Source organism: Tiliqua scincoides, chromosome 4, assembly GCF_035046505.1.
Source record: "Tiliqua scincoides isolate rTilSci1 chromosome 4, rTilSci1.hap2, whole genome shotgun sequence".
NCBI classification, from domain to species: Eukaryota; Metazoa; Chordata; class Lepidosauria; order Squamata; family Scincidae; genus Tiliqua; species Tiliqua scincoides.
This window is the reverse complement of record NC_089824.1, coordinates 65400279-65413290: the sequence shown is the minus strand read 5'-3', so window position 1 is coordinate 65413290 and position 13012 is coordinate 65400279. Positions and strand designations below refer to the sequence as shown.

The window sequence follows — 13012 nt, the reverse complement described above, 5'->3', positions numbered from 1 at the left end:
AAAAACAAAACAAAACCTTCAGCACTGAAAAATAGCAAAACCAGATCTTCTAGCACCTATGAACTTTCCTTCTTTGGCAAAAACTGTATCAGAGTGAATAGCTAAGTGCTGGCAGAATAGATCGAGCAAATGGATAAGTACCATCAGCGATCTCTCATAGCTTTCATTTCACAATTGTAACAGCTGTGACTCAAATCTGATTCAAACACAACCTCTTTCTGGTTTTCTTGTGCTTTTCTTTCTTTTTCTGGTGATCTTGTGTGAGAAAATTAAAGCTGGGAGGAGGAACTCACAGAAGTTCCCTCTGAAACTTAATACCCTGTGTCACAGAAGGGAGAACACAATATCCTGTGTCAAGAGGGATCTGAAGGCCTTAGGAGTGGACCTCAACAGGTGGGAAACCCTGGCCTCTGAGCGGCCCGCTTGGAGGCAGGCTGTGCAGCATGGCCTTTCCCAGTTTGAAGAGACACTTGGCCAACAGTCTGAGGCAAAGAGGCAAAGAAGGAAGGCCCATAGCCAGGGAGACAGACCAGGGACAGACTGCACTTGCTCCCAGTGTGGAAGGGATTGTCACTCCCGAATCGGCCTTTTCAGCCACACTAGATGCTGTTCCAGAACCACCATTCAGAGCGCAATACCATAGTCTTTCGAGACTGAAGGTTGCCGACAAAAATGGTGTCACAGAATCTATGATGTTCTATGAGTTTCCTCATATATCATACACTAGTAATAAGAGTGGACTGTTTGCATGAGTAACTGAATGCCCAAGAGAGCTTGATGAAATAACATATGAATCAGTCATTCATCCTGACTTCATGTTAAGCTTTTTGTATATTGGATCTAATGCCTCTTGTCTCTAGTCATCAGTATTGTGATGTACAAGGAGAGTTTGTGAATCTGAGCTATACATTTTTTTACCTTATTAATTACCATGCCATTGGTAAAATAATATTTGACTTAATAGAAAAAGGAGCTAAACTTTCAGTTTCCATTGAACATGAAATTCCCGAACATGGAAAACAATGCAGTAGCATAGCTATGGGGTGGCCACAGTATTAAGTTTTTCTTCAACACGCCATGTAAACAGTTCCTCCCCCTTGTCATTGGAGCCATTCCCAGCCGTGAGTGCAAAACAGAGGTGTCTCCTCCACTTTGCTCTTGCCTTCGGGAATGACTCCGATGGTGTGAGGGAGAGGCAGCTTACATAGGAGGTGCCCTGAAAAACTTAAATTTCAATTCTATCCACACTTACCTGGAGGTAAGCCCGACTGATTATAATGGGAGTAGACAAGCATAGGATTGCACCCTTAGTGATGTTACCCACCCACCCCCATAGTAATGCTACTGAAACAACATAATGCTTTTAATGTACAGGTATATAATTCTCTAAGAAAAGTTGGAACAAGAAAATAAAGCAGGACTTGTTACAACTTTGGGGGACTTGGCAAAGGGCTTTCAATAGGCCCCTCTTCCATCACTTGCTGGTGCAGAAGCTTTTCTTTCATTTGCTGCTGCAGCCAAAGAAAAATAGAAGCAATGTTGTTCAAGCTGAGGAGACCTATATGTAGCATCCATTATTTCCCCTCCCCCCGCCCCCTGACAAACCATAGTAACACAGGCTGGGCTGGTGTCAGCAATGCCCTCCCCAGGGCATCAAATTCTTGGCAACTCTCTAAGCATGCTCTCTTGTGACACTGGCCCTGTAATCAAGTTTAGCTTTTCCTGCAGAGCAGAAGAAATCTATTTTTTAACATTCAAATAAAAAGTACAGATTTGTTTGAAATCTTCTAAAAGTTCAATAGAAAGGAGGGGGGAACTCACAGCTTCCTTGAATTATTGGAAAATGTTATTGGAAAAGGGCATTCAGAAGACATGATATACTCAAAATGTCAGGAGACATTTATCTGCTCTGCACTGGAGGTCAGTATCTAAGGTGAGGTGTCATGGACTAAGAAGAAATGTTCCTGATTAAACTGAACATCAGCTGCAAGGCAAAGAAACAGAATCCACAGAGATTACTCCAGACTGTAGACAAATAGTTAAGCCATGGCATACTGGGGGATGGGAGGTAGTGATTTTAGAACGAAGAGAGACAGAAAATGAAAGATTTCAGACAAGATGTTGTTTACAACAAATAACTGTCAAGGAAATTTGCAAAGCATCAAAATATTCTGTAGCATCAATGGTTCTGTGACTATGCTTTTGAAGTAAAACCAATGGATATGGGTGCATCATCTCTCTCTCTCTCTCTCTCTCTCTCTCTCTCTCTCTCTCTCTCTGTGTGTGTGTGTGTGTGTGTGTGTGTTGGTAAAGAGTAATAGAAATTGAGAAGTGTCAAGCCAGTGCTTATTTAGAAAAATAAGCAACTTTTGCTAGCCTTAGATAATGACTATCATACATTTTTCAGCCACACACAAACTATTATTTAGTTCCCATCAATGCTAAAACCATTGGTCTCCTATGAATCACTTACCAGTGAGCCTAGTTGCCAGAATACATCAAGAGTCACCTACCCTATGAGAAGGAGGGAAAGTTAATAGGCTGCCTGTTTGTTTGATATATTTCAGAATGGTTTGGAAGAAGGTTTTCTTTGAAGCAATTCATAAACAGACTGGCAAGATTTTACACCATCTTCCTAGGCAGAAACCCGAAAGGTAAACAACCTATTACTGGGGATTGCAGGAGGAATGTAGTAAAAAACAACATCACACAAAACTGGCATGACATGGATGCAGACTGACAGACCTGCCTTAGGAGATGTCAGCAGCAAAACATTTTATAGAGTACATCTTTGAAGTTACCTGTTTTGGGGGGATTCGGATGTTGGTTAGTGTGTCAGAACATGATTTTACTTTTAACCCTGTTAAAATAACAGTAGGTTGGAAGATGTACTGCCCAATCCTATCTGGGCCATCAGACATTCTAGCACCTCTTCAGCTAGCACTGACTGCCATAAAACAGTGACAGTTGTAAAAGGTGCTCTGGCAGCACACTCAGTAGTATGCTGTTGGAGATGCTGGCAGGAAGGCCTTCCTAACCATGTAGTAGGCTCTCCCACTGCCTGCTAGAGCAGAAAAGCCAGCAGGAAATGTGGGAGGGGCGAAGAAGGGCAGAACAAGGCAAGGGTGAAACTGGGCATGGAGTGGGGCATAACAAGGCGACAGGGAGATTAAGACCAGCATCTTGAATTAGGCCTGGAACTGCATGGGCAGCCTGTGTAGCTGCTGGAATAGTGGTCCAATAGTATTGAACCATTGACCTCTGGTAACTACAAGAGCTGCTACTTTCTGCATTAGTTGCAGCTTCCAAACTGTCTTCAATGGCAGCTCCAGATAGAGCCTATTACAGTAATCCAACCGCAGTGTCATTAAGGCATGGATCACCATGGTCAAATCTGATTGACTCAAGTATGGCTGCAACTGGTGCACCAGCAGAAGCCTGGCAAACACACCCCGGTCACAACCGTCACCTGACTTTCCAGGTAGAGTTGTGAATCCAAGAGAACTCCCAAAAATGCGTATTTGTTGCTGCAGGGGGGTATGCAATCCTATTTCTACTGAATTACCTTCCCCTAAATATTGTGTGTATATGAATGAAACTCAAGTTTATACACATTTATTTTTCAAAAATATACTGTAATGTATTTTTGCAGGTCATCTTCTTGAAATTCTATTAAATATTATTTTGGTTGCAAATGCTTGTTGCTCCATTCTCAGATTGTACAAATCCATCATCCTGGACTAGACACTGGATGATAAACACAGGTTGAATTGCCTTAATGGTGCCAAATAAAAAAGGTAAAAATCTTTCAAAAATGAAGCAATTCACTACGAAGAACACTTTTAAAAAATACCAAAAAAAAACCCTTTATAGCCTTTGCCTACATGTAGTGTTTTGCCTCAGTAAAGCAAAATAACTGGAAGGCAAAAGGATTTTAGATTCTAATCACATCACTTTGCATAAATCACCCCAGATGGAAAGCACAGTGAGGCTGTCAACCAGATGCTGCATCACAATCTTCTTTGATGTGCAAATAGACTGAAAAAGAGGATGGATAGAAAAGGTAGAAGGAAGCAAACAGAATATATCTAGGCAAGAAAATATGGTGGAATTGGTGGTGATAGAGGAGCGAGTGCTGAGGCTGGGTTGTCAAAATGAGCTCAAAATATTTGAACAGAACATTGTTTTTGATTCCAGATAGAATCCATGTGTAAAATATCACATTTACATAACTCTATAACAGATTTCTGAAGGAGAGTAAGGAGAGTAATTCAGATGTTTAAATGGGGCCATTTGGCTTAAACCCTGTTCTATTCAGACCCCTTGATCACTGGATCTGCATGACAGCTACTCCAAGCTGCAAATCTCTTTGCTGCCAAATCAAGGGAAATCACTTCTGATGATGATTTGTGGCATGAAAACTTTGTTTCCCATGGCTTCACCACCACCCAGAGAATGGCTGCATGAAAGACCTGCTATGTAGGTAAGCCATGATGTGGATCCAGTTTCACATATCTCTGGTGCTTTTTTGAAGCAAGCCTCTGAAATGACTGATGGAGGAAGAGGGATTAAATTTGGAAGTGTGGAAAATCTCTTCTGCATGAAGCAATGATCTGTGTAGCCTGTTCCCTTACTAAACTTGTTTATCTCTGAAAAAAAATAAATTATAAAATGTATTATTATTTTAATATATGTAAATGTATCACTCAAATCTTTGAAGACTGTTCTGTGCTTCTGTGTGAGCTGCCTGTAACACTATCCTATGGCACTAGTTTTCCACATCTGTGAAGGCTTGTGCCATGTCAAAATATCAAAATTCAATTTGCATTACTTTATTTAGGGCGCAGTCCAAACTTGCCCTTGGGCTGGTGCAAGGGACTTGCGCCAGCCCAGGAGGGTTGCAAATGTGCCGTAAAGCACGTTTGCGCCTCCTCTAGAGTTGGCTGGGCAGGCGCAGGGATGCGCGCTGGCCTGCAGAGCTGAATTCAGCCTCCACACTGACTCGGGCATGGAGGCTTGTGTCAGCTGACCTCGGCTGACACAAGGGTCTGGGGTGGGCAAGGAGGAGGCAGGAGGGAGGCATTCCAGGGCAGGGGGAGGGTGGTCCCAGGGGCAGGCGGGGAGCAGGAGGCAGGGCTGGGACCCAGCAGATATGCCAGATCCTAGCTCCCATTCCTGAGCAGTACAGAGCGGCTGCAAGCTGCTACACTCTCCTTGGACTTATGCCACCACTGGAAGTAGTGCAAGTCTGAGGAGACCCATTGGGACTGCAGTAACTTATCCAGCTCAGCCACTTTGGGCCCATATCTTGCACTGGATACAGCGCAAGCCTCCAGGCCTGCCTGTTCCAGTGCAAGATAGGATTGCTCTGTTAGGGCTCAACCCAATGGGCACACTACCCTAGTGTTTCATGTGTTCATGTAGAACATGTGTTTCAATGGTACAGCATGCTTTATGGTGGTCACAAAAGGCAGTGTGCCACTCTGTGCAGCTGGGCCTCCACCACGTGGTTAGTGGCTGTGGCTGCGTAACAGCAGCCTCAGGAAAATCCCCAGGGCTGGTAGGTCTGAGTGGGGGTGGGCGGTATGGGGAGGGGGAGGAACAGGAGGAGACTGGGGTGGAGAGGGATGAGTCAAGGTTGGGAAGGGGTAGTTTTGGTGGCGGCACTGCTGCCAATAACCTACTCCTCTTCCTGGCTTTGATAACTTTCCCAGGTCCACTGTGACTTGTGCCAGCAGGACCACTGGTGTAGTTCTAAGCAAACTCATGGTGGTAGCAGGAGCTTACCCCTGGGCAAAGGAACAAATGTTCCCTTACTTAAAGGAGATCTCTGGGACTTGCCCATCACAGAATGTGACATGCACTGCAATGGCACAGCTGCATTGGCATGGGGGGAGCCACCCAGTAATGTTATCTGCCCGGTAGGATTGGGATGCATGGTAGTTTCATCTGATTTTTTTCCCCCAGGTGTGTCTTAATCCAGAATAAATTGGACAGGTTAGACAGAGGATGAGAAAGGCAAGAAAAAATCTCTCCCTGAGCCCCACTGACCTTTCTTGTGACTTTAAATTTTAAAATGAACATTAATTCAGTTCATTTTTGCAACAAACAAGGAACATGATTCATTGGGTACTTCGATTGCAGTGAGACTATATATTCCAAAACCCAACTTAAATTTATTAACAAACAGTTTATATCCATGTTCTCCTGGAATGTATGCCTGTGATGTCTGCTTTGCTTTTAAAAGCAAGGATGAATGCTTTAACTCTGCTAACGTACATGTAGAATTCTGCATGAGGGGATATTTATCAAACTGCAATGTCTGAAGGAATGTACCTAATGATTCATCACAAAATATTACTGAAACATCAGTTTTACTCATTCCTTTTTAAAGCAGTGCTGCTAATCATGCCTATTTGGCTTGTTATTGGTGTGTTTTGCGTGGCGACCCTTGCCTGCTAGTCTAATTACGTTTGTTTCATCCCATTTATTTACTATGCTAATTGTGTTGATTTCAATCAGTTGTCAGTGGCAGCATCGTTGAAGGCTGCACTGAAAAACCAATACCAAGCTCAGTACCAACAAGTTTGGACAATATTAACTGATGGATGTGAACTCTCAGTGCATTAACAAATATGATGGCAGTTTGGGCAGCCCAATGCAATTGTGCAATTTATTCAGGTAGCCCTTAAAATTGGTTCTCATTCACTAGCTGTGATATAGCTGGCTCAGGCTCATCCTGGAAGTACTTAAAACTTAGTCAAAAGCAGAATTCAGGGCCAATAATGCAACTCCAGCTATTCCAACACATTAGTTAAAAAATTCTGGCAACCTTTCTGAAATTGACAGTGCTTCTGCCAAATGAGCTGCACAATGATCAAGGAGGGGTTTCCTCACACTAAAGCAATGATTATCCTGCTTTTTAGTTATATCTACATTAGTAAAAACTGTAAAACCCTTTGGTGCCCACCCATCTGTAAATGAATCAAACCCTACAAAATGCCCCTGTTGTGTCAAGACTGTGCAGATAGTCATAAACATATGGTAAACCCTACAAGTCCCATGTTGCAGTGCAACCTTGATCAAATATTCATGGACAACAAATATGCATGCATGATTTAGGGATTCTACATATTCAGTGATACAAATTCCATGGCTGCATCTTGTCAGAGAGTATACAAAGAAGAAGCCAAGCTGCTGCAAACTGACAATTTTCTAATTTTGATACAGAAATATTTAGAACAATCTAAAGAAATGTGGAGAGATTATTTGAACTCCTACCATTTTGTTCTCTCTGAACTCCAGCAGCAAGCAGGTCAGGCTCACCAAGGCTTATATCATTAAGCCTAGTTCCCAGACATTCTATACAAAGATGTTTGCACCACTCTTCTGCTTCAAGCTCTGAAACAAAAACAACAACTAATTAATAATCAATCAAGCATAACAATAGATTGTCTGCATCATTTCAGTCAAAAGAAGATGCCTAGTGCTAGCACTTGATTTGTGTATCAGTGATTCCAGTTTTAAAGAACGTAAACTTACAACATAAACAACAATGCTCATGTCTTGATATTTGAATATTTTTGTTAAAAAAAAAATCAAATGGGTTCTAAATTCATTAACAGCAAGTGAAAAATAATTGCAGCCTGCTCCCTGTGCTGGAAACCTGATCACTTGGCCATTTTTTTTCTTTTTTGCATCTGAAGGTGAATCATATAATCAATTTTTGTAAGCTACCTGACTTTAGCAATGGAACATCTAACTATATTACTAATTCTCTTGCTACTTGATTATCCATTATGATTACTGGTGTAGGTGAAATAAAAGACATGAAGAGAGAGAGAGAGAGAGAGAGAGAGAGAGAGAACAATGATACAAACTGAGAACAATTTGTTCTTTCGGAAAAGCACAAAGGATTTTTTTCTATTCAAAAACAGGTTGGCTGTAAGTACTATATCGGCATTTAAGTACATTTGGTAACATAAAGTATCTCACTAACTTCTCACCACTGTGAAATAAACTGAAGTACAGCATCCTTCCCTGCTAAGCTCCAAGACAGCCCTATCCTGTCCAGCATAGGAGCAGCAGTGCTAAATGGCTACTGCTGCATCCTGAGCTGGATTCAAGCAGGTTGGAGGTCTCCTTGGAGGAAGGTGACATTTGTTCCTTTACCTGGCGTAACACCCCAGCCTGCTCAATGGGGCTCCTCGAGTCAGCAGCTATTTCGCTGGCACAGACTCGAAAAGCCCCATGTCAGGCTTCTGAGCCAGACAAGGTGGATAAAATCCAGCAGAGAAGGCCTCTGCCAGTCCCACCCCTTCCCAGATCTCTTCCTCTCCTGTTCTGCGCTCTTTCCACCTTCTCCCATCCAGAAACACCTCCTCCTGCCCTCCCACCACCCTCCCCACTCTCCCACGCTGCTTGATGCTCACCTTAGCTCCGGTGTGGCCGGGGCTCTGCCTGCAGCATCGACAGGGTGGCACAGGCCTCCCCGCTGGCACAGCTTACTTGTCGGGTGGCGCAAACATGCCCTGCAGCACGTTTGCAAAACCCAGTACCAAAGCAGAGGCCACAGTGCTGGCACTGAGGCACGACTGGATCTGGCTGTTACTGACTTACTCAGCACCACACTAGTAATTTAATCAGTTTGGGCATGAAAGTAAATAAAGTTGGAAACGTTTGGACTATGCTAACAACTACGATGGCTCAGACACAGACTTGCTCATACAGTGGATCTTTCCCTCCTCCCCCCCCCCTTAATTTCCAGTCTCTTTTCTCTTGAAAAATGTCATTCCTAAGTCTTGGGTGATCCTCAGGCACAACTTCGCATGTGTAGAGCTGTTTGTTTCCAGTGAGTAAGATAGGTTTACAGTCTAAGTCTTATTGAACACAATGAGCTTACTTCTGAGTAAAGTAAATAACATTTCTCTAGGCATGGGATGTGGGAACCAGCAATAGAAGGGGGAATAGGAATCATTTGAGGCACCTTCTATGAAGGGAACTCTGACTGTGGAAGGTGCCTTTATCCTACATAAGGAAATTCCCCTACTACTCCCCTGTGCCATGCCTAAATGATCTTTAACCCTCAAGTAGAGGAAGCATAAGAAAAATCCCTTAATCTTCATTCTGCTCATTTAAACCTGAATCTTCTAAGCCACTTCATTTGGATGGTAATATACAGATGTCTCTAAATGTGCTCAGGATGATATTATTAGTGGAACCAAGACGGTAATGATTTCTAATACTTGTGGCCACAAAAAAAAAAACCTCCAACAAATGATGTTGGCTTTAATTTTATGGATATCAAGAGTAGGATTCACCACAAAAAATTATTTCCGAAACTCACTAGCTGCTTGGGAGAGTCCAGAACTGGCTGTCATTCTTTCTGTGAACTTATGATGCTATCTTTCTGGATACAGTCTGGAAAGGGGTTAGGATTGAGCAGGCCCCACTGCTGATGGGGCCAAGCCATATAAAACCAGCGGGCTGGAAGGGAAACAACTCAAGTGTTACGTGTATGAAACGACGGCACAGGAGTTTATCATGAGGTACATGAGTTTATCAAGAGAAACAGCAAAGTAAGATGCACCTTTCTGCGTACCTCTTGCAGGAGAAGGTGGTGCACAGTACCTTTAGCGAGCAGAGAATCCCCTTTAGTTTATGGGAATTAAGGTGGAGGGCTTTCCATCAGGTCCTCAGAGTGGGAGTGGCAAACCCATGGTTGCAAGAAGATCAGAAGAGGTGCAAGAGGCTGACCTGTTTGCTGATAGAAACGGTAGCCCATTTCGTCCAAGAGTGTATGCCGGCGAAGGAGTTGTGGAGGGGCGTAGCGAGGGCCTTTAAGTGGCCCGAACTGGCCCAACAGGCCTGGGAAACTATCATCTCTGGGAAGGAGCTGGCAGGAGGTATGAGGGGACCCAAGAGGATGAGTAATGTAGGACAACGGAGGGGAGGAGACAATAGGTGGGAGGTGCCGTGGTCTACGGTAAGATTGATAAATCTGTATGTCCTTTTTGCGCTGGGCATCCAAAGGGGCAAAGAAATAAAGGAGAAAAAGTCCACCAATACACAGGGATGCTTTGTGGTCTCCAGAGTATACAGCGTCACGGCTTATGAAAGGGTGAGAACTGATAGAGACAGGTGGAAAAAATGGTGGGAGTGGTTAGATGGGATAAATCCACCTATAACGTGATGTATCTGTGTTCTAGTTAAACAGTTGATGTAATGTGACTGTAGTTGAAAATGTAAAATGTGATTTCTTTCCTTTGTATTATTTATTGTAGTATGAAACTTTTAAAATAAAAAAATCTATATTTCCCACTGCTGATGAACTAGACCCCCTCCTGGATCCAATCCACCCATCCCCATCTTGGTTGCCACCCCGTTCTACTCTCCTCTGCCCCATTCTGCCCTCCCCCGGCCTTTTCCACTTTCCCCTGGCTTACCTGCTCTGGAAGATGGCAGAAGAGCAGACCACACAGGTAGGCTTTGGCCTTCCCTCCAGCATTCCTAACAATATGCTAATGAGTATGCTACCGCAATGCCATTTATGACTGGCCCTGACTACTTTACGGCAGTCAGCACCAGAGAAAGAGCCTCATCAATGGCAGCCAGAGAAGGTAGGATCGGGCCATTAAAGAACAACAAAATATAACAACAAAGCATCAAAACTGTTTTCATCTGTTCCCTTCGGAAATAAATGGCCCAGTCCCGTCACATATTATGAGAGAAAGCTCTGGTTAAAGTAATATTGCTTGATAACTCTTGACTAATATTAGTGCCCACTGTGATGTGAACCACCTGGAGAAGTTAATGCAGATTTGACAGTATAAGCACAATTAATCCTTAGCAGAACAATACCTTTCAAGGCATAGTATTGTAGCCACCAGTGCCCTCAAAATGCTTTTGCTTCTTTATTTAGGCATTCTGTTCTGCTGTGTAGTGGTCTAAAAGGTGAGATTAAATATAAAGAGACAGGTGACCCCATTTTGGAGCTGTTTTTTGCACAAGAAATGTCACTTGCAGCAGCCACTCTGCAGTTTTCCTTCTGAAAACAACATTTTTCTGGTTACAAGAGTCATAGGTACCATTCCCAGCATTTTCACACAAGTTTTCAGGTCAACTTGTGAACAAATATTCAACTTCTACTAGCTTTAGGAGGTAGATAAATTGGAGTCTTTGGGGCCACGCAACATGAGTTTTGTCTCTATAGCACTGTCACAGAAGCCCATTTTGCTATCAGTTTAGAAGCAGAACATTCTATAAACTCTCAGCTTCTGCAATAGAAAGTCTCCTGTGTATTTTTGTAGATGTACATGGACCGTATATTATGGTAACTATTTGTATAGTTTATGAGAGGCCTCCCTGTGGGGGAAGGGGAGGGCCCGCCTGGCCTTTCCAAGGGGGACCCCCTTGTGGAGGCCTCAGAACAGTTCACCAGAAGAAGGGGGGGTTGTGTCAGCCGGTTCCCCCTCTTTGGGTTGGCAGCCTTTGCCAGTCAGGAGCAGGGGCTGCTGTCAGCAGATCCTCCTGCCTGCTCTTCTGACTCCCAACTGCCTTGTCATCCCTGGCCTCCAGGTTTATGTAGGGCAGACCCCTCCCCTTTGGCCCCTCCCCTTCCCTCACAGGGATGGTACAAAAAGGGCCTGTCTGGGACTGCCCTCCCCTGGGATTACCAGCACTCCTCCCCTTCCTCTCTCTGTTTCCCTCCCACCTCCTCTCATCTGGAGCTGCCAGGATTGTTCCTGAGAGAGCTGGGAAGGCTGCTGCCACTGCTCTGGTCTCTGCCTTTGGGGGTTGGGCTGGCCCTGCCCACCTGGGTCCTGTAACTTGGCCGATGATGTCGGGAGATCCAGTTGTGGGCCCCTGACATCATAGCCAGGTGCCCTGCTGGGCAAGGCTGGTCCCGCCTGGCTGGGCGAGGGAGTGCTCCCCTTTTTCCCCCGCGGCAGGGGAGGGGCGACTACCTAGCAGCTGAATGGCCTGCATCCTGTCTCCCCCTCCCTCCTCCAAAGCAGAGGGAGCAGCAGGGGGTTCAGCGCGCCGTGTTCCTCAGCTGCGCTTTGCCGCCTACAGGAGTGCCCAGGCAGCCTATGGGGAGGTGGCCCCCTGTTCCACCGGCTTCCTCCCTGATCCTCTGGCCCAGAAGTCTTCCCCCTGGGTAAGTTGGGGACTTGTGGGAGGAGGGGAACCCTGACAGTTTATATTGTAATAAACTAAATATATTGTAACTATTTTGCTAAATATATTGTTGCATCAGATGTCTCCATGTTCTCCTGTAAGTACTATATTGTTGAAAGAATAAAAATATTTTCATTCAAGAAACAAAATGTGATTTTATGTTTTACCACAAAGATCCAGTAAAATTCAAGATGAATTTCAGGATTGATGGGTTGGTAAGTGTTCATAGTTTGAACAAAGTACAGAATTTGGATGTAACAGGAAATTAGGATTAATGCGACAGAAGAAACTTTCAGTCTCCATCTCTTGTGTGTATGGAAAAGGAGAAGTTCTTATAATTACAGAAAATGAAAATTTCCTGTTGCAGGTCACACTCTTGTGACTTCAAAAAGTAGGGGGATATTCCAAAGATAATCATAACAATTCGACAGGCTAAGATGACAGAAAACAGCCCTTTAAGTATCCAAGTCCCAAGACATTTAGAGTTTTAAAGGTAAGTATCAGCCCTCTGAACCATGATGGAAACGGACAATGAATCCACACTGCTGTTAGAGAACTGGCAAGAATTATTCCCTGTTGCAGAGGTTAGGGCCCCTGAGTGAAGATTGGAATGGTTGTTCTTGAAACTATCTGCTTCTCCCACTTTTAGCGTCTTCCTGACTGCCAGAGCTGAGGGACAAGGAAATGCATAGTGGTACCAGCAAATCTGCCATTGCTGAGAGAGAAACAGTGGAAGGGAAAAAAGACACATGGAGGGGAAAGAAAATTCAATTGGGATTTGAGGAATTGGCATGTTCTGTGTGCTGGCTGGCTGGAAGACAGTTGGAGCTTG

General features: G+C 44.1%; 1 protein-coding gene across 1 annotated transcript in view; it reads right to left on the bottom strand.

Annotated features, from left to right (window-relative positions):
• DOK6 (docking protein 6) overlaps nt 1–13012 on the bottom strand; it is a 272774-nt gene that overhangs the window by 99340 nt on the left and 160422 nt on the right. Inside the window, exon 4 of the mRNA XM_066625263.1 lies at nt 7282–7401. Within this exon, the coding sequence (XP_066481360.1) occupies nt 7282–7401 (120 nt within the window). The remainder of the gene's footprint in view (nt 1–7281; nt 7402–13012) is intronic.